Source organism: Mixophyes fleayi, chromosome 2 (genome assembly GCF_038048845.1).
Source record: "Mixophyes fleayi isolate aMixFle1 chromosome 2, aMixFle1.hap1, whole genome shotgun sequence".
NCBI lineage: Eukaryota > Metazoa > Chordata > Amphibia > Anura > Limnodynastidae > Mixophyes > Mixophyes fleayi.
Window position 1 is genome coordinate 116,003,907 of NC_134403.1, and position 20,855 is coordinate 116,024,761.

The following is a 20,855-nucleotide window of genomic DNA, read 5'->3' on the forward strand; positions in this document are numbered from 1 at the left end:
CCCCTTGAAGGGTGGGACCGCTCATATAGCCAGGCACATAGAGCACTACGGCCTAACAAGGTGTCAGAAGACGCAAAGACATTGAATTGGTAACATTTTATAAAAGTATGGGCCGAGGACCAGGTGGGTGCTCTGCATAACTGATCCGCTGAGGTCCTATTTTGTGCTGACCAAGACCCCCCAACAGAAAGGGTAGAATGGGCAACAATAAGCTCCGGCACAGGACGGTTAGCACTGACATAAGCTTGCTTACTAGTCAGAGTAAGCCACCTAGCAATAGATTGCTTAGACGCTGGTCAACCAAGTCTTGAGAAAATCAAACAAGATAAATAATCTGTCCTATGAATTTTTGCAGTTGTCTTGACAAATTCGTAGAGCTCTAATCACATCCAGAAATCTCATGTTCCGTTTCAGATACCTGAGGATCCTCTCTGAACACAGGAACTACCATCTCCTGGTTTAAATGGAAACCATACACCACCTTAGGAAGGACTGATGGAATTGTTCAAAGAACCGCTCTATCATCAAGACAGACCAGATAAGGTTCACAAGACAAAGCCCCCAGCTCAGACACCCTCCGAGCTGAGGCAATAGCAAGAAGAAAAACCACCTTCCAAGTTAGGACCCGTAACTCTGCCAATTGTAACGGTTCAAACGGAGGCTACTGCAGCATATTAGGGAGCAAATTAAGATCCCAAGGAGCAGTGGGTGTGTGAGGACACCAGGGTTATAACCAAAGCTCTCTAGATACCCAGTCCTCTAGGTTCACAGGTCACATAGGTAAGGAGACAGGAAAGAAATAATCCCTTTTATTAAACAAAGTGCACACACTTTGTAAAATACAACAGTGCTCCCCAAGGAGAAACTTGTTCCCCCACCAAATATACTGTCAGAAAATCACCAGTGCAAGTAAAAACTCCCCAAAGTCTCCAGCAGGTTACCTCCAAGCACAGAGTCCTAGCAGGCCCAAACTCATGGTAATAAAATCCCCAGCTGACAATCCAAGTGGGCCAGGGTTTCTGATCCTTAAGGTGGGTCTGTGTATCTTGCTGATCCCAGCCGCTCGGCCAACTCTCCACCAGCTTGGTGGGACCCTGGGTATTAGTCTCCCTACCGATGTAGGCTCACCAATTCCCCAGAATCTGCGAGTGTCTCCCGATGGAGTGGTAACAGAATCAGTCCTAGAGGTACACTGTCCGATCTCTGTCAAGAAGCTCCTGCCTCAAGCATTCCTTTAAGGCCCTGCGAGAATACTGTTACTCTCAAACAGTCCAAGTCCTCACTGTCTCAAGATTCTCCAACAACCACCCCCTCCTCCAGACAGCTCCTTTTTGTCCCTTCTCACAAGAAATCTGATGCTGGCCACCGCCCTGGGTCAACCGCCCAACTCATTGTCCTCTTGTGATTGGTCACCGGGCGGTATGTAATAACAGAGTGGGCCATGGTTGTTCAATTGGCCCACTGAGGACAGACCGGGTTGGCACGATATTCTCAATATAAGGCCCGGGTCTGTCACAGAGTGGAAGATAGGGAGGTTGGATATGAAGAACTCCCTGTAAAAAAGTCTTAACATCCGGAATCTCAGCCAAACGTCTGTGAAAATACACAGAAAGTGCCGACACCTGAACCTTCAAAAGATCCTAAATCGAAGAACTCCATCCAAGCCATCTTGTACAAACGCAAGGAACCTAGCAAGATGAAACCACTCTGAACTACAGTCCCTATTCCTACACCATTATATATATATATATATATATGCCAGATCCAGTGGTAAATACTAGCCGAAAGTGGCATCCTAGCTTTGATGAGAGTATCAATTACCCTCAAAGAAAACCCTCTAGATTTCCACAGACTGGCCTCAAAAACCATGTCGTTAAATTCAGCCGGGCTAAATCCTGATGCAAGAACTGTCCCTGAATTAGCAGATCTTTCCGAAAAGTTAACCCAATACCTGGACCTACTGCCATAAGAAGAATTTATGGGTACCAGACTCTTCGTTGCCAAGCTGGAGCCACCAGAATGACTGGCCGACCCCCATTTGACTCTCTGAAGGACCCTGGGAATCAGTGATATGGAAGGAAACAGGTAACCTAACTTGAAGTCCCATGGCATTGTCAACACATCCACTGCCATTGCCAGAGAATCTCTTGCCCTTGCGTAAAATTCTGTAACCGTCCTGTTGTGATGCAACGCCATTACATCTCGATCCGGAAGGATTGAGATCTGGATATAATGACCCATACTTTTGGACAGAGCAAACCTTACGTCTGGCTGTTTTCCAAGAAGCCGCTGCAATCTATCTCAACTCTGCAGAGGGGAGGGAAACGAATCGCCTGTCTTGACTCCTTCTTAAAAGAGACTGGTCCAGAGACCTGGGGGTAAACGTATCAATATGCGGGTTCTTCAACACCCGCGTGTTCAGCCTCTTCCGCGATTAAATTTCAAGCAGCGCTGCATTGTAAAGGGTTAACTTCCCTTTACAATGCAGCGCCGCTTGAAATTTAATCGCGGAAGAGGCTGAACACGCGGGTGTTGAAGAACCCGCATATTGATACATTTACCCCCTAGTCTCTTCCAAATCCCAAGGTCTGACGTACTGCTTTCACCAGATTGCCCATACCTCGATATCTAGATCAGAGTCCTCGAACAAGTCACTTCCTCCTCGGATGATCCCTGAGTCAGACAAGAGAAAAAGCGGATTTGCTGATCTAGGTCTTTTATTCCTAGGTAAATGTCTAGGGTTCTCTAACAAATGGTTTAACCGATCCAGACCTTTTACCACTGCAGACCATCCAGGCTCCCCCATAGGGGAAGATACCGGAGACGCCAGGGAAGGAGATTGTCCTACTGCAGAGGGCAAAGAACCGAGGAAACGCCTGAACTAATTGAGGCTACTGTTCCAGAGGTAGAAGGCAACACCGCAGTTACCGCTGGAATCTCAGATAGCTTAGATAATAGCTTAACTAGGGTATAAACCCTCTGTGTCAAAATAGCCACCCACTCAGGAGAATCCTGGAGTGGAGCCATCTTTAGGCTGCGCCACAATTGATGCCCCAGCGCAAAGCACCCCTGGGTCCTGATGTTCACCAGATAATTCAGTGTTACATTTGGAACATGTATAATACTTGGCACGTGTTGCTTTACTTTTCTCAGACATTTTTAACAGAAAATAAAGCTACCACACAGCAAAAAGTATAGGCACATACACACAAGATATTTACACAGAAAATATTAACTAATCTATGAACACGTCAAAAGATAGTATTTGTCAATGAGAGAGCAATAATCTCTTATAAATATTATGCTCTTCCCCCAAAATGTGCCCAGAATCTATACTTCCCTATCTACATATAGAGAGCATAAAATATACTTAGAGGGAATCCCGTCAGCAGCTGCAGATTTTACAGGATGGCTCCTTTTCCCCTCGTCTCCTTCTGGTGCCAGAGGGACCTTCCGACTTCTCCATCACCATATCCAACTCCCCCTTTGCTGTGCTCTCTAGCAGTTTGTTAGTGATTTCTACTTCTTCTGCAAGTATATCTGCCATTAAGTGCCCCACATGCAGCACACACACTGCCTGGCCATTCCACAAGTTCCCCCTCCTCCTTCTCAGGAGGGGAACTTGGTATGTTCCACTTGTCTCACAGTGCCTCCGTACATGGCCCCCAGGGACTTGCAGGACTACCGGTGGTCTCTGCCAGCAGCAGCGCCGGTATCCTGTGCAGTGTGACAGCGGTCTGTACACACCGCTTGTCACACTGAGAAGCCCTCACAGTTACTTTGAAGCTGTCAGCGGGAGCCGTTCTGCTCACTGCTGGCAGCTGCTTCTCAACACAACCTGTCTGTACTATAAAGTAAAAAAATATTTAAAAATAATAAAAACCTAACAGTGAATTTTTAATTCACTGTGCTGCAGCTCTTTAATCTTCAGTCCGACTCCTTGGGCACCTACATTAAACTGAGTTCCTGTGGGGGTTGGCAGGGGGAGGGGGCCTGTCGGCATCTCAAAAATTAACTCTATGTGCCAAAACTCCTCCCTACCTACTCAACCCCATGGTTAAGCAGTGTCCCCCAGATAGATGAAAGAGAAATAAAAAATAAGACATAAATCAAGGCCAAATTAAATCCAAACAAAGCCAAAAGGAATCCAGTCTGAAAGGAGACTAAGAAACTTGCCATCTCTATGCAACATCTATAAGACTGCAAATTACGTCAATAGAGAGAAGGGTTGATATTTAAACCATCTTGGAGTGTCGACGGCTCTAGATCGCCAGGAATTAATTCTGCGTCTAATCTCAAATGACAAAAAGATGCCCATCAGTAGAATGGGTTAAACAGATAGAAGACAAGCCTTTTGTGAGTGAAGCCTAATCTCAAAAATAATGTGCATGTCCCTAATGGATGACGGCAACAAAGTAAAACTAGTTTAAGGAATAGACACTAAATGACAGCGAACAACTCCAAATACTAATAAAATGGTGAAATAAAAGTAAACACCGAGGGAAAACTCGGTGTACAGCCAACTACGGATTAAAGTTGGTATAACAAACAGTGCACCCGTTTCCATAAATGTCCCCTTTTTTTTTTTTTTTTTTACATGAGATCAAAATTCTTAGGAATGATAAAAGCAAAAGAAGATGCAATAAATATACAGTTTGTGTTTGTATTTCTACTGCCCACACACCTCTGCTTCTTGTTCTGCTCCTTGTTCTGCTGCGGCTTCTATCTCTGTCTCTATCACGTTGTCTCTCTTTACTCCAACTACGACTACGACTTCTGCTGTAACTGCGACTTCTCCCTCTCCTCCTGGTGTATCGGTCCCTGTATGAGTCTCGACGAGGCAAATTCCGGTCATACTCCCGCCTCCGAGAACGATCATCTTTCTTTCGATCATCTCTACTCCTAGGTGTAAGTGATAAATAAGTAATAAACACAAATTGTCCATTTTTTTTTCCATTTTAATTTAGATAAAATTAGTAAAATTCATTAAGAATGATATAGGGATGGATGCACAGAACTGAAGTTAATCTGGCAAAAATATTTTACCACGGAAATATTTTATCATCAGGAAATTGATCACTGCAACAAGTGGTCAGTGATATCCTGTAAAATTGGCTCTTGACATTTTCTTTAGTATCTTTGCAGAGTTGATCGGAAGTAGTGTAATCGGTATAAACACAGATTAGGGCTTTGAGTTTCCGCAGAGTCAGTGAATTAGTGTGGTCCACTTTTAAAGCTTCCATTCATAAGTGTAATAAACAAAACACCACCATTTTATAAACTTCCACATTTAAAGTGTTTGATGGGTTAAACTACAGGTAAATAAAACTTACAAATAGTCATTATGTAGCATAAACTACCAATAATGTCTTACCTGGTATTTTTTGAACTCTGTACTTTGCATCCACTCAGACGAGCTGATGTAGTATCAACATCTTGTTTCTGTTCCTGGCCTCCTGATCTGAAAGAGTTCTGAATGGAAGCACCCTCTCTATCAGAGTTACTTCGTTTTCGATTGTTTTCCCTTTTCAGTGATTGAAGAAATAAATATAAAATAGTGGTTACAAGTGTTCTGATAATGCCAAGGTAAAGTCCAACAGGCACTTCATCCAACTGTGACACACCCGCCACCAACAAAAACTACATACTACCTGCACAGCACCCTCTATGCCTCAAGGTTAGCAGGGTACCCCAAATGGATGTGCCAGAGAAGCTAGTTTTTCCCAGAAACTAACAAATAAAACATTTATTTTGCTTAATGTCACTTCCTGGTTTCTCAATGGTTCAGGAAGATTTATTTTATTGGCTTGTATATGCACTTCTGCAAATTTTACTATATCATGAGATATTTATTCCTATTTTACCCTTTGTAGGCAGAAATGTATTATTTTATCCTGCTAAGCTCAAGGAGAGAAGAAAAGGGATCAGAATGGATGGCACCATATCCCTTCTGAAGGTCTTCATAAAAGACAAACAGATCACTCAAGCAATGGGACTCTTAAGTCCTGGAAAAACAGATCAGTATACAATACAATAGATCCAAGGAGCAAAGCACTGTTTCTTTATAGTTCCCATAATTGAACAGAACAAAAATGGCTCAACGAGTGTACCCTAGCAGGACATTCAGAAAAATGGTTCAGATCTAGGGGAGATAAAGAAAGGGCTGCAAAACATGTCTCACTCTTTGGCAAACACTTACACATTAAAGCAGCACCAGTTGAAACTGAAAAACAAAATGAGACCTTGAGAAAATTCAGTGCCACACCTTTTTCCGGGCCTCCCTGGACAAAAAGAAAAGAAATACAGCAAGAGATAGGAAAAACCTAAAGTGGAAACCACCATTACTCACACAAAGCCAGATAGAATTTTGGAACCATGATAGACATGGGAAGAAGAGGGTTTCCGGTGCCACAGCATTGGTCTGAATAGCTGGGTCAGTTGGGCAAATTTCCTTAAGAATTATGGCTTTACAAACCATGTTGTTAAAACAAGTTCTCTTAGTCATTGTTGAATGAAGAAAAGTCCCAGAAACACAATTTTGACACATGGTCCAAGAACCTGTTGATGTAACAGGGAATCTTGTGATTTTGTCAGAACAATAAGAGATTGGATGTATTTCCAGGGAGCACAGATCTGATGATTTTAGGTTGGAGATACCACTCAAGCAGCATTGATTGCTCAGGAAGTTTCCAAAATGAAGGTCACTTATATGGTTGACACAAAATACTTCTTCCTCTGCGAAATGAAAGATTATTTTCTCATGAGCAAGATGGTTGAGAAAAGTCACTGCAGAGGCTAAACCGCCCCAATCCAAGGATACTGGCATCTGCAGTTAAGTGTAGTCTACATGCTGCAAGGAGGTGACGGGTCTCACCAACAGAACATGCAGAGGAGAGAGCCATATATCTTAGCTAATCAACCACCCAGTGAAATAGCTTGATGGGACTCTCAGAAAGCTTGAGACCTGGTAATTGAAAACAGAAGTGCATTTTGAATGTAGTTTATAGTACTGCAACCATGTTAGAGATAACAGCTATAGCCATTGAAGATATGAATGTAAGCATCCTGGATAACCACGGATTTCAGAAACTACCCGCCTCATGGCCTGAACCACCCACTAAAGGAAACCCAGTTGAAATCTAAAACAGGCCAAAAAAGAGGATTTATGTACTTACGTTAAATCCGTTTCTCTGATTCCGTTTCTCAGAGACGAAAGGAGGACGTGTTACATGTCCTATTTTCGCACCATCTGATATAGGCTCGCCAAATCCGGTGATCGAATACGAGCTGAAACTGGCTTTCTGGCTCTCATCATAGTGTTCAATACACTGGAAGAAAAACCCCTAGCTCTCCAGAGGCTGGCTTCAACAGCCATGCCGTTAAACTGAGCTGAGGTAAATTCTGGTGAAGGAAGAGACCCTGCAGAAGGAGGTCGTCTCGTGACGGAAGACGGAATCCTTGTCCTTCCGCCATAGAGATTATGTCCGCGTACCAGACTCAGTGTGGCCATGATGTTTGGCCTCCCTCTACACTTGAGTAAAAGTCTACCACCGGCTTGTCCAAAAAAAATACCCCAGGAGCCTGCAAGAAAGGACACTTACGCTTCAGGGTATGAGTCTGCAGGCCTTCAACTTTCTTAGGAAGGACAGTAAAGCCTGCAGAAGTTACAGCCTATCCAGCATAGGTACGCAAGAAATACGTCCCACAGACTGCGCAAGGGACTTGAACAACTGACATGTTTTACAGGAAGGTGTCGAACTGAGGAGCTACAATTGTCCTGCAGGTAAATTTAGTCTTCAATTGTACATAGAAAAACTGAGAATTGGAATTGCCTGCACCTCGGAAGTGGAAAAAGAAACTGACTCAAATTCCCACAATGTTCTCCAAAGTGAGAAGAAGCAGTTGGCACCACTTAGTCCAGTGAAAAAACAAGAGTATAAAAGACAAAGTACTGCCCTGAAAAGGTGGAACACTAGAGGAGCAGGAGTCGGTCCTTATTGGCCGTCACCACAGTGTCTCCTAAGTATACGACTGCTAGAATAAACCTCAGTTGGTAAGAAACTGACAACTGTTGTAGTAAATTTGAAAGTATCAAAGACTGCTCAATTAGCTGATGTTTCATCATTGTGGATGATAACTGTACATTGCTAAACTTAACCTTGCAAATGTATTTCAGTTGGAATTGCGTAATTGATGAAAGAGAGGTTCCAAATTCATTATAATTCTAATTTCTAACCTATTCAGCTTTACCTCAACATTACTTAATTAGAGCAATGAATAAAATTTTGAACAGAACATACTTGCACTGAAGTTTCAACAGTTAACAAGTAAATCTATATTAACAACAATATCAAAATTACCTATTATCTCTATGACGAGTGCTTGATGACTGAGGACTATGATTTAGTCTTCTTGAAACTTTTTTTTCTATTTCTTCTTCTTTGGTTACCTGGGGGGGAAAAAAGAGCCCAAATGGGAATGTTATTCACCATTAGGTTCATGACCAAGAAGTTTAAACCATGAAAAATGGTCATGCTTAAAATAACTATACAAAAGTACAATGTTGAACACTATCCAAACAGTAACAGCGGACTGACATTATGCAATGAAAATAGTAGCTACACAGATCTTGTAGTACTGGTCAGTGTCTGCATACTGCATGCAATATAAATTTGTCTCAAGGAAAAAACACAGTAAAAATCTTGTACTAATATGTCACTTAACTGTTACTTCAAGTTGCACATTTTGCACATCTGCAACAAGTCACACTTCAATCACTTTCAAAGTTTTCTTTGCACTTTTTTGGATATGCAGTTGTCACAACAAGGTTGGTTTACATCCTAACCAGTTCATATATCAGTAGCATAGTATAGGTAAATACAAAACATACATGCAAGTGAAAAAAAAAAGTTATATATATATATATATATATATATATATCTCATATACACACACACACACACACACACACAGCATTTAGATTAACACTTTCTATTATTATATCAAGTACTCATGTCAGCCAATTAGGATGTGTAGGCACAGCACATTGTTAAGGTTAGGAGGATCAGAGTATTTAATCAACTATAGAATTGTCTTCATGTGGCTTAATTTAAAGACAAAGCAAGTCAATTAAACTTTGGGACTTGGGGAAAAAAAAAAAAAAGAAAGAATCAACTTCTGCCAAGGTATGGGAGCAGCTACATATATATGTTGATGAATGTTGCTGCTAGCTCTTTAACATAAAGGCAACTTGTATTTTAGGTCCAGTGGTTCCTTCCCCATAATCTTAATAATTTGCATGAATGATGTAGAGAACGAGTGGGAAGAGGCTTTGGACTATTATAGCTATTGGGTACCGGGTTGGCTCCATGAAATACAATGTTCTCCCCAGAAAATTTTGCCAGCCGGGTAGGGGCAGTTGTAATACTTTGCAGTACTAATGAAATATGTTGGAGGTTATTGCCCACATCTGCCAGGACAGGTCAGGCTGGTGGTTAGTGGTCTAACACACACTGCTGCTGTAGTGCTCACATAGCGTCTGTTACAACAGGAGAAACAATGGTTTATTGTATTAGAATAGGACTCTGTTGGGCTTCAAGAGCCGGGTGGAAAGTAACAACAGCCGGGTGGAGCACCTGGGAAATAGGTACTAGGGAGAAAACTAAAACGTAAGAAGGGTTTTGACTTTGCTTTTTGAACACCACCCAAAACAAATTAATACCAGTAGTTTGTTTTTGGATGGAGTCATCGCTCAAGATTTCATAAAACCAACTCCAATGAATTATAAATACAATTATAAATACATTTTTGTACAAGAAACATTATTTCAAATAGTTGTCAGGTGTGGTATGGACGCCATCTCGATGAGACCTGTGCGTTCTGCTTACCAAATAACATTGTGCCACTAACAAGATCACCCCTCAAAAGTGCTCGAGAAGCTGTTGTACCCCTGCACCTCCAGTGCCTCTTTTCAATCGCACCACTACGTCTGGGCAGGCTGGAGGAATGATACCTAGATCCGGAGCCCAGCTCTCTAATGGCGTTCAAGTTACCTGGGTATTGTGCCCACAGGCCACATCTGTGCAGATATCTGCTCATACCGTTTTCCAACCCAGTGCCACGGGCTGCCAGGAAGTGCCACACATACCCCTTCTGAGAGTGGATTCCATATGCGGTTTCCTGATAGCCCGCTGACAACCGCTGCTCTCCCATTAGATGCATCGGTGAGATACAGGAGAGCTGGACAAAGACCTCCTCGGGTTGTCATTGGGACTTGGTGCTGCTCTCAAGTACCAGACGCAGTACTGGGCACCCCAATCACCTCCCCTTATAAGGCACCCCTCTTTGCTGAAAGCTGACAGCAAGAACAGACACTCACTACCAGAAGACTGTTCCCCTTATACTGCTATTCTAGCCCCAAGGTTTTTGTAAAAATCTCTCAGCTCTCATTTTCAAGCTCTGCAGAGACCAAGAAGACGCAGATCGTCATTCCCAACCACATTAGATACTTTTGCTTATAAATTCTGGTTACGAGATTCAAGATTAATGCATTCCAATTTTGGACTGTTATGATGTGTTACTACTCGCCACTCCCCTGATACAACGTGGTCTCATTAGACGCACACAGACATCTACTGTACTTATCTCAGTATAAATGGTAAAATTCCTTTCACAAAATGGTCAGGGCCTAAATTCCCTAAATAAAAGGCAGTTGGCGCTAGCTTAATTTTACAAACTTAAAGCAGATGTGGTTGCCATACAGGAAACCCATTTCCTGACCTCTGCCCCTCCTTTCCTTCAGGACAATCACTACCCAGCCTGTTATACAGCCAATGAGCCACTCAAATGTAATGGGGTCACTCTAGCTCCGGAGTCACTTTTTATACTTAGGAATACAAGCGCAGATAAAGCGGTCACACTTGATTGTGACGGGCCTTTTAGACAATACGTTGGTGACCCTGGTGTCACTTTATTCCCCAAACTTTTGCCAAATCCCCTTCCCGAAAGATGCGTTTAGGGAAATCTATAGAGATAAAGGAAGGCAATCTAATTATCATGTGAGACAAACATTGTTGCAGACTCAAGATTAGATAGGTCTTCTGCGCAGCACTCTTCTCCCGCCTCCTCTGGCCCTTCAAGAACTTTCACAAAACACTTCGCAGAGCACAACATGTATAACACATGATGGATTTCTAACCATGGCGGAAGGTATTATACCCATTTTTCCTCCGTTCACAATTCCTATTTCAGCATTGACCTCATCCTTCACGACAAATTAACACTACAGACATCTGCCCAGATTGAAATCCTCCCAATTAAGTGGTCCGACAATGACCCCCTACTCTGGGCATGGCGTTTAGCAAAGACATGTTTATCCTCTAGGCTCTGGCACATGTCGTCCTAATTATTAACTCTCCTTGAAGCTAAACTGGCTCCTAAAGACGCTCTCCTCCTCTATTGCCAGAGTAAATCCCCAGAGCATACCGCCATTTTCACCTTCTGGTGTCCCCTGCAAGTGGTAATACGAGACGTGGCAATTCAAACGGGCTAACACCAAATCCAGACTGAGCTGGAAACAAAACTCCAATCATTAGATTTGCGGAACAAAAGGTCTACCCTTTTACTGAACTTAAAACCGAGCTTGCACAAGTTAAGGCCCAGCTTCAGAAATTACCTATGTCCCGAACACAACAGACCCTAACCAAACTTCAAAAAAACGTTTTATGTCGCAGGGAACCAGGCAAACTTTTAGCCAGGAAACTCAGAGGCCAACTTACCAAGAACAGAATCAAACATTTATTTGACGAGGCGGGCCAGAAAATCTCTAACCCTCAAAATATTCCCCACCTGTTTGCCACATTCTATACCAAACTCTATAATCTAAAAGACGATCACCAAACACCCAAGCACAGATGGTATAGATTTCTTAGTGACCGCAACCAGCCCACGCTAGACCCAGACATTGCCTCCAGCCTCCATGCCACACGTTCCCAAGCAGAGATAAAAGTGGTGATTAAAAACATCCCAAGAGATGGGGCCCCGAGACGGGACGGATACGCCAATGATTATTATATCACCTTTCAAACTGAGCTTACTCCCATACTCGAAACAACTTTTCAATGATGGGGTGGACAAGAGTCTTTCCCCTCTGAAATGTTAGAATCCCAACTTGTTACCATACATAAACCCAGGAAGGATCCTGCATTATGTTTGAATTACAGGCCCATTGCCCTACTTAATAGACATATGTCTACAAATTATATGCCAAGCTTATTGCAAATAGGTTTAATCTTGTTATCTCGACATTGATCAATTCTGACCAGGTGGGCTCTGATAAACGGGACCAAGCCTCAGATAAAATGAGATGGGTTGTTAATATCATTAAACAGGTTAGAGTCCCAATCAGAGCTCCTCGTCCTCTCGCTTGATGCCAAGAAGGCTCCACTGGGGATAAATGGAGCAAGTTCCTCTTCAGTTTGGGTTCAGGCGTCAGCACTTGATTGCAATCTGTGCCCTATATTCTAGCCCTTCGGCTAAAGTGTTTACCAATGACTTCCTGTCTTGCTAGTTTTTCAATAACAAATGGTACCAGAACGGCGTATCCCCTCTCCCCACTTATTTTCATCCTAGCGATATAACGAGTATACGCTCAACTGATACCGTGTACCTAGGCCTGTTTGGCATCAGTAGAGGATTATGACGATTAAGGCAGAAACCTTAATGGACGAGTTACTTGCGCAATACAGACATGATATGCCATCACATCCTGTGGTTAGCTGCAGATTCAGCACCATCATTGAGCGAGATTGCTGTAACTCTCAAAATGGTGGAGCTGTTAATCCACAGATTTGTGTGTTCACTGGAATACACAGATGATAGTCCCCACAGCCATCCCTCTTAGTCCTGATTTCGTAAATTCATTGCTGTTTGCAGTCTGAGTTGAAGAGTTTCAATAGTTTTCTTACATTGTAGATTGTGTATAAGAAACCTTAATCGGACATGTTAAACCGTAAGGTTTTTTGTTCCTCAAGTCTCTAAAGCCCAATTTTGGAAATGGTCTCACCCACCTTCTCTCCAGAAAGTAGTGTCTAAGGTTCAATATAGCTTTGAGATGCCGAGCCGGAGACAATGCCTTACTCCACTACGTTCTTGTCTCTCATGATGAAATGGTTTGATTGGCATGTTTATGTTAATGAAGGAGACAAAGCCCCTCTGGCCCACTACAGCCCAGCTTCACTCCAATACCTAGGCTCACTGAATCTCCCCTCCCAAATAGAACAGTCAAAGAATCCTGCTTGTGTTTAAAGGAGAGGCTTCACTCTCCTAAGGTGACTAATACCTTTACCTGTATGGTGAAATGTGGTTCTCATACTGTTGTGTTCGTACCCCACTATGTAGCCTTCTCTCCGTTCCCCATTTTGTCCACCCCCCCCCCTTTGTTTTCTGTATACGCATAACTCTTGAAAAATGTAATAATTATTGAAGTTAAAATAGTTTTGTGTATGCAGAAGTTTGTGACAAGGGACTCAGCTTGTCAATGGTTTCTCAGAACCATAATGAGCATGTTCCTGTTCATGTGCCATTCAAACTCATTAGTACTCAAATACCCACTGTTGTCCAGAAGATTGCCAATTTTATGCATAAATGGGATTATAGAAGAAGCTATACAGCTGTATATGTGTCATCTATTCAGATATCTGTGCAGTTGTATGTGGCTGAAGAATTATGGCACAATATACAAGTAAACTTTTAATTTATACCTCTTCTTTCCTCACTTCCTTTTCTGGGTGCTCCAAAGTTTCTTCTTTTACAATGACCGTTGATGTAGGCTCAGGGGGTGGGAGGTAACTCTTTGAGTTCACAGCTTCAAATAATTTGTCCACAAAGCCTTGGGTTTCTGAAATATGTTAAAAGAAATTAAGTTCAGTATCAGCTTAAAAGACAAAATAGAACAAAAATATTATTTGTTAAAATACAGCATCTATTAAACAATGCCGATTTTGATTCACCTACATTAAAAAAAAAAAAAATGAAAAACACAGTATTGGGCAACTACATGCCTTGGTCAAATCAAACAGACTTAGACAAAAGCCAGATGAATGCTTAAACAAATTAAATTTTTTCATTGCACTTGCATTGGATAACCAACAAATGCAGGTTTAGGTATTAGATTCAACGGTAATATTATGCGCTAAGAACTTTTTACTATTGTAATCTGGCCAAACTAATATGCAGTCTGTGACATCCTTTTACTATGCATGGCAAGCTTGCCAGTAGGTCCCTTTTAACACTTTCTTAATACCCTGTCTTAATTCATTAATGGGTGTTTCAATTGTAAAGCTAAATATACTGGTATTATATAAGTGTTAATTATCTACACTTCAGATCTGTTGTTGCACTTAAGGGTAATATACTAAAAATGTAATCTGCCTGGAGACTGCATTCTACATTAACATACAGTAACTGGGAATAGAAATGAATGATGTCAAGCTAGACCTCACTCATAAACCCTAATTATAGGCTGGGGACATACAGAATACAAAAACACAACATCACAGTGCATCCGGAAAGTATTCACAGTGCTTCACTTTTTCCACATTTTGTTATGTTACAGCCTTATTCCGATATGGAATAAATTCCTTTTTCCCCTCAAAATTCTACACACAATACTACATAATGACAACGTGAAAAAATTTTTGGGGAGATTTTTGCAGCCTCAAGTCTTTTTGAATATGATGCCACAAGCTTGGCACAGCTATCTTTGGGCAGTTTTGACCATTCCTATTTGCAGCACCTCAAGCTCCATCAGGTTGGATGGGAAGTGTCGGTGCAGAGCTATTTTCACATCTCTCCAGAGATGTTCAATCGGATTCAAGTCAGGACATTCACAGAGTTGTCCTGAAGCCACTCCTTTGATATCTTGGTTGTGTGCTTAGGGTCATTGTCCTGCTGAAAGATGAACCGTGCCCCAGTCTGAGGTCAAGAGCGCTCTGGAGCAGGTTTTCATCCAGGATGTCTCTGTACATTGCTGCATTCATCTTTCCCTCTATCCTGACTAGTCTCCCAGTTCCTGCCACTGAAAAACATACCCACAGCATGATGCTGCCACCACAATGCTTCAGGGATGGTATTGGCCTAGTGATGAGCGGTGCCTGGTTTCCTCCAAACATGACGCCTGGCATTCACGCCAAAGAGTTCAATCTTTGTCTCATCAGACCAGAAAACTTTGTTTCTCATGGTCCGAGAGTCCTTCAGGTGCATTTTGGCAAACTTCAGGCGACCTGCCATGTGCTTTTTATTAAGGTGTGGCTTCCGTCTGGCCACTCTACCATACAGGCCTGATTGGTGGATTGCTGCAGAGATGGTTGTCCTTCTGGAAGGTTCTCCTCTCTCCACAGAGGAATGCTTTAGCTCTGACAGAGTGACCATCGGGTTCTTGGTCACCTCCCTGACTAGGGCCCTTCTCCCCCGATCGCTCCGTTTAGACGGCCGGCCAGCTCTAGAAAGAGTCCGGGTGGGTCTGAACTCCTTTCATTTATGGATGATTGAGGCCACTGTGCTCATTGGGACCTTCAAAGAAGCAGATATTTTTCTGTGCCCTTCCCCAGATTTGTGCCTCGAGACAATCGTGTTTCGGAGGCCTACAGACATTTGTCTTCATGCTTGATTTTTGCTCTGCCATGCACTGTCAACTGTGGGACCTTATATAGACAGGTGTGTGCCTTTGCAAATCATATCCAATCAACTGAATTTACCGCAGATGGACTCCAATTAAGCTGTAGGATTAATCCAATTAATCTCAAGGATTATCAGTGGAAACGGGATGTACCTGAACTCAATTTTGAGCTTCATGGCAAAGGCTGTGAATACTTATACATATGATTTCTTAGTTTATTTTTAATAAATTTGCAAAAATCTCCAAAAAAAATTAAGCAGAAAAAAGGAATTTATTCCATTTTGGAATAAGGCTGTAACATAACAAAATGTGAAAAAAGTGAAGCGCTGTGAATACTTTCCGGATGCACTGTATAAAGATGTATTCCAGCAATTACAGAAAATGAAAGCATAAAACACTACAGTGCAAAAGCATAGTGCTTAAACATTAAGTGCCATTCTACCAATTTCATTTTAAAGAAAAATAAGGGTAATAGTTATTTTTGGCGTTTAGTTTACTCTGAATCAACTGTCCCTTTAAAGGCTCCAAAAGGACTAGCACTGCACTCCTATCATACTACCCACAAGCCTGATTTATTATATAAAAAAATGGCTGCCCTGTTGTCTATTCTCCTTTCCATTAATGTGAGGGCAGAGGCAACAATGTTTGCTTGAATCAGTTGAAACAGTTCTGCCTTAGGAGATAAACATGGCACCGAAGTCTTCAGAAGGACCAGCTAAATCGGCATGAGGATACAAAATGTAAATAGATATTTGTGTCTTATCTTAGTATACATCACCCAAAACATTTTTAATTTCCAGTGGAGTTATCCTACAAATATATTTTCTTGAAATTCAAGTTATTTATACATTAATTACAGCATAAAAGACAAGAACACCACACTAGAATACTGTGGAAAATTACCTCTCTGAAGAAAAACATCAAGTTGGTCTATGCACAGTGCCTTCAGTTCTCTGTCATTTTTATCTTTTTTTACCAACGCAAGAACATATTTTGCAAGGGCTGAAGGGTCAGCATCACAACTGTAATCAGGAAATAAGAAAAGATGGAAATAATCAGCTACGTCAAATACAATACACTAATTTAGTTAAAATTGATTGTAAACCAGTTAATGGTACAATTGGCATTTTCCCAGTCTCCCACATAATCATGAAAAAGAGAAAAACCATTTTGATTTTAATGTAAAAAGGTGCAATACACATTTACCTATGCAGAACTCCCAAACTTAATTATATACCTTTAGATCATTGAAATATTATCAGAACACTTCCACTGCAAGACTGACTGTACATTTTTAAAAGGGGTCGATCATTAATGAAAGATGAGTTTTTAATTAAAGTACTTATTCTGTGACTCCTAATTGGTCTTCCCACTCACATCCCCACCCGAAACTGTTCACAAGTTTAGGTTGTACTGCAGCTATACACCCCTAGCAACCTAATAAACAATTCCAACATCGTAGCCTTCAAAACCAATGGGACCTGGTGCTGCAGAGAAGCGGAAGTTGTTAATAAATCTAAAAACAGGAGACATAGATAATAACAATAATTTCAAATGAACATACCACCAATTAAGTGGAAAATGCCTTCATCTTTTTCTGGGTTCATACAGGCATCACTCAATATAAAACCACCGCAAATAACAAATATGCACCATGGAGTCAACCAATGTCTGGAATTGTGCACAAGGGACAAAAAGTCACTCAACTGACTCCTCATTAGTGGTGAAAAAGACACTGTTCCAGGTGTTCCAGAAAATTCCATAAATGCTTGATTGGGTTTAGATCTAGTGACCAAAAAGGCCACTACATACGAATAATATCAGGATCATACTCATCAAGGAAAGAAATACTGCAACATGGACTAAAGATGATCACGCAGTACCATTAACAGTGTTCTCCCCAGCACCTATTCCCCAGGTGCGCCACCCGGCTCTTGGAGCCCAACTGAGTCCTATTATAATAGAATAAACCGTTTCTTCTCCTATTTTAACAAGCACTATGTGAGCACTACAGCCAGAAGTATGTGTTAGACCACTGACCTCCAGTCTGGCTAGTACTGGCAGGTGTCAGCAAAAGCCTCCAACACTTTTCATTATTATTGCAAAGTATTACACTGCCCCACCTGGCTATTGCTTAACGCCACTCGGCTGGCAAAATTTTCTGGGGAGAACGCTGATTAAGGAGTAATTACAATTGATCCTGCACGCTAAAGAAAGGACTGCACCCAAACCATGCCAGAAAAATCTGCTCCACAACAATACAGCCATTGCTGGTGCTCTTGCCACCATTAAACTCAAACATCATTGCTAATTGTCATGAGCTATTTATGCACTGGCACCAGACTTTGATGAAAACTCCACAGAATAGAATATCAAACTGTTTTTTGCAATTGGTCTACAGTTGCTTGCCTGTTTTGCCTTACACTTCCAATTATTTCATGAATATCACAAACCTGAAGTATGGGCTTCTGCCGTTTGCTTAGGGTGATATCCATGCCGACATCAGCCTAGACACCATGCCAATATCCATGCTGACTGTTCAGTAGCAAGTTGTTCAGCAGGAGCTCCAGTGACTGATCATGCGCCAGCAATCGCCACTAATTCAAAGTCAAATAGGTTTTTTCTTCCTGTATCTCCAATCATATAAGAAACTAAAAATGCTTCCTAATGCTAACACCCCCCCCCCCCCCCAAATTCCCACTGAGAAGTTTATTAGTAGTCCCTTTCCTCTGACTTCTTCCCCCTAACTCATTACATATTTTAGAACAGCTGCCATTTTCTGAGTTCTGCTAACACTGAAGTCACTAGCTAATATTACAAGGGGATGATTATCTATACTGCCATGTGCCCCGGCAATATCCCGGGTTAACAACAAATTATAATTTGTGGCACCACAGGATAATTGGGGCCAAAGGGGCAGTCAATTGAGATGGACCTTAAATGAAGTCAGGCAACAACATCTGACTGTGTGCATGGTCACTGTCTGACTGTTCTAACTGTGCAACGTTTAAACCAGCTTGAAAGTTGGATACCTAGATTCAGTGATTGGGCCACATATATGTATGGTCTAATCTGACAGATCCAGGCACTTGCTATTCGGGTCAAATAGCTGGATCTGCACATGTATATGCACATTTATGCATAATTAAGGAACAGACAGACTGGAGGGAGGGGAAGTATCAATTCGATTTACACTTAGGGTTTACTTTCATTTAATTTTATAATTAAAGATCTATAAATTATGCCACACAGAATGTCTATTAAATACATATTATTTTGTTAATGTATAACAATTGTAAACCATGTAAACAAATGAAACTATGGGGGGAACTCAATGAGTCACCAGAACAGTCTGTGGAGACAAATTGCATCAGTTTTTACTAAAACCTTCGCTCATTTCCCCTTGTATCCCATAGAGATGAAAGGAAAACGAGCAGAAATTAATGGGCAGCAATATGAACAGCCAGGCATGAAAGAGACTCCTGGCAGGACCTTGCAGGCAACCGAATTCCCCTCATTGCGTGATATAAAAAAAATTCAGTTTCCAGTCATTCAAGAGCAAGCAGGCTCAAGACATCAGTTGACACCAGATATGCAGCTTTTTTTTTTTTTCTTCACTTGACTTTAGAGTTTTTGAACAATTTCCTTTGCTGTTAAAAATATCTAACTAAACTTAATTTGCTATTGAAATAACCAACTAAAGTGTGAAAAGCAGTCTCTGACCACACTATGATAACAAGTTCAGCAGACTGATATGTATAGTATTATTCCCACAAGGCTACAGTGCACACTTGGCTGCAAACTGATTCACGCTGCATTTCACTGCACTAATGTTTACAAGACATACTTGTGAGTAAAGTTGAAGTGATACAGTTATGTTGTGACTATGTATACACACAGCAAGTTACACATGTAGTTATCACTGCATGTCTGGATAGAGCAGCTGCCCCACATGTGAGCACACAACCCTACACCAACACTACATGATGCCACAGACTCACATAGGTTCCAAGGTCTTTGATAGCCAGTGTTTCAACGCCTCGAAGTCCTCAATTATCATGTTCGTGTCTCTCCTGGGCCGGAGAGCAGCTGGGAGCAGTCACAGGGAGGCGGGGAGTCCGGCCTGTTCTCCTGGGCTCGGATCCTAATTAGGACGTCGTGCTGATGTCTACACTGTAAATCCGTGTACTGGTGGCTGTGATAACTTCCCACTCAGTAACGGTAACATTAAATAACAGATTCACTTTTGAACCGCAGACCCCTATGCTCTAAGATGGCGGCCACCAGCAATCGCGACACTAGAATTATGTCCTGCGTCATCACGTTTGCGCCACTCAACGTATGCACCTCTGCGCATGCGCGTTTTCAGATAAACTACTAGTGGGGGCGCTGTAAACTGTCAAACCAATAGGTGTCTAGGGAAGAGAGGAAGGCAAGCTATTGATAGGCAGCTCCTGTTAAACTACAAGTCCCAGCATGCCTATTCATTGTCGAGATATGATGAGTCGCAGCAACCTAATGCAGTTAGAGAACCGTAGTTTGCAGGGACTAGACTAGAGTATCAGTTATTTGTATTTTGCTACTATGTAAATGAATGACAAAGCTTTTGATCTATTTGGTAACAACACTGGAAAATATATTTCAGTAATGTGTAATCTCAAATAGCAAAAGGAAAGTAACACTTCCTGCAATACCATACCACACATCATCCGGCTCTTCACTTATTGCCATCTACTAACACTCACAGGGGCATATACAATTAGGTTTCTACTCCGTTACCGTGAAAAGTGCGCAGTATTGACGGTAATACTGTACCGCAATAACGGGGATTTTCACCCCTATGGGGTGCGCACAAAAATCCACCTTATTGAGGTACCGTGGATTGCCTTCGCGGACCGAAAATCTAATTGAATATGCCCCACATATTCAATTAGAGTTTGCGTCCATGATTAAGCGCGACCGCACGGGTCCTGGTGCACACACCTTAGGGCTCCGCACAGAAATCCGCGATGTTGCGGTACCGTAATGGCACTTTATAGGCGCAGCCGCGTGTAATCGCAGCATCGAATTTTAATTGAATATTCTCCACAATATTAATATGTAAGGTGAATATGACTATATTGAATTTAGGGGTCTATTTAAGAGGCGATGGAGGAGCCAAAAAGCCTGTGTAAATGCC

General features: G+C 41.9%; 1 protein-coding gene across 7 annotated transcripts in view; it reads right to left on the reverse strand.

Annotated features, from left to right (window-relative positions):
• The window catches only part of RBM26 (RNA binding motif protein 26), a 114,709-nt gene that overhangs the window by 59,462 nt on the left and 34,392 nt on the right, over positions 1–20,855 (reverse strand). For 4 of the 7 annotated variants that reach the window (XR_012688663.1, XM_075199880.1, XM_075199879.1 and 1 more), the window contains 5 exons: positions 16,580–16,698; positions 13,761–13,897; positions 8,361–8,449; positions 5,375–5,524; positions 4,685–4,902 (listed from right to left, as the gene is read on the reverse strand). Coding sequence is in view for 6 of the 7 variants with exons in the window: in XM_075199880.1 (XP_075055981.1) it covers positions 4,685–4,902; positions 5,375–5,524; positions 8,361–8,449; positions 13,761–13,897; positions 16,580–16,698 (713 nt within the window). In the remaining variant the exon portion in view is untranslated. Of the gene's footprint in view, positions 1–4,684; positions 4,903–5,374; positions 5,525–8,360; positions 8,450–13,760; positions 13,898–16,579; positions 16,699–19,677; positions 19,983–20,855 lie in introns of those variants that run through there. The other 3 variants (XM_075199881.1, XM_075199878.1, XM_075199877.1) reach the window with 3 other exon arrangements.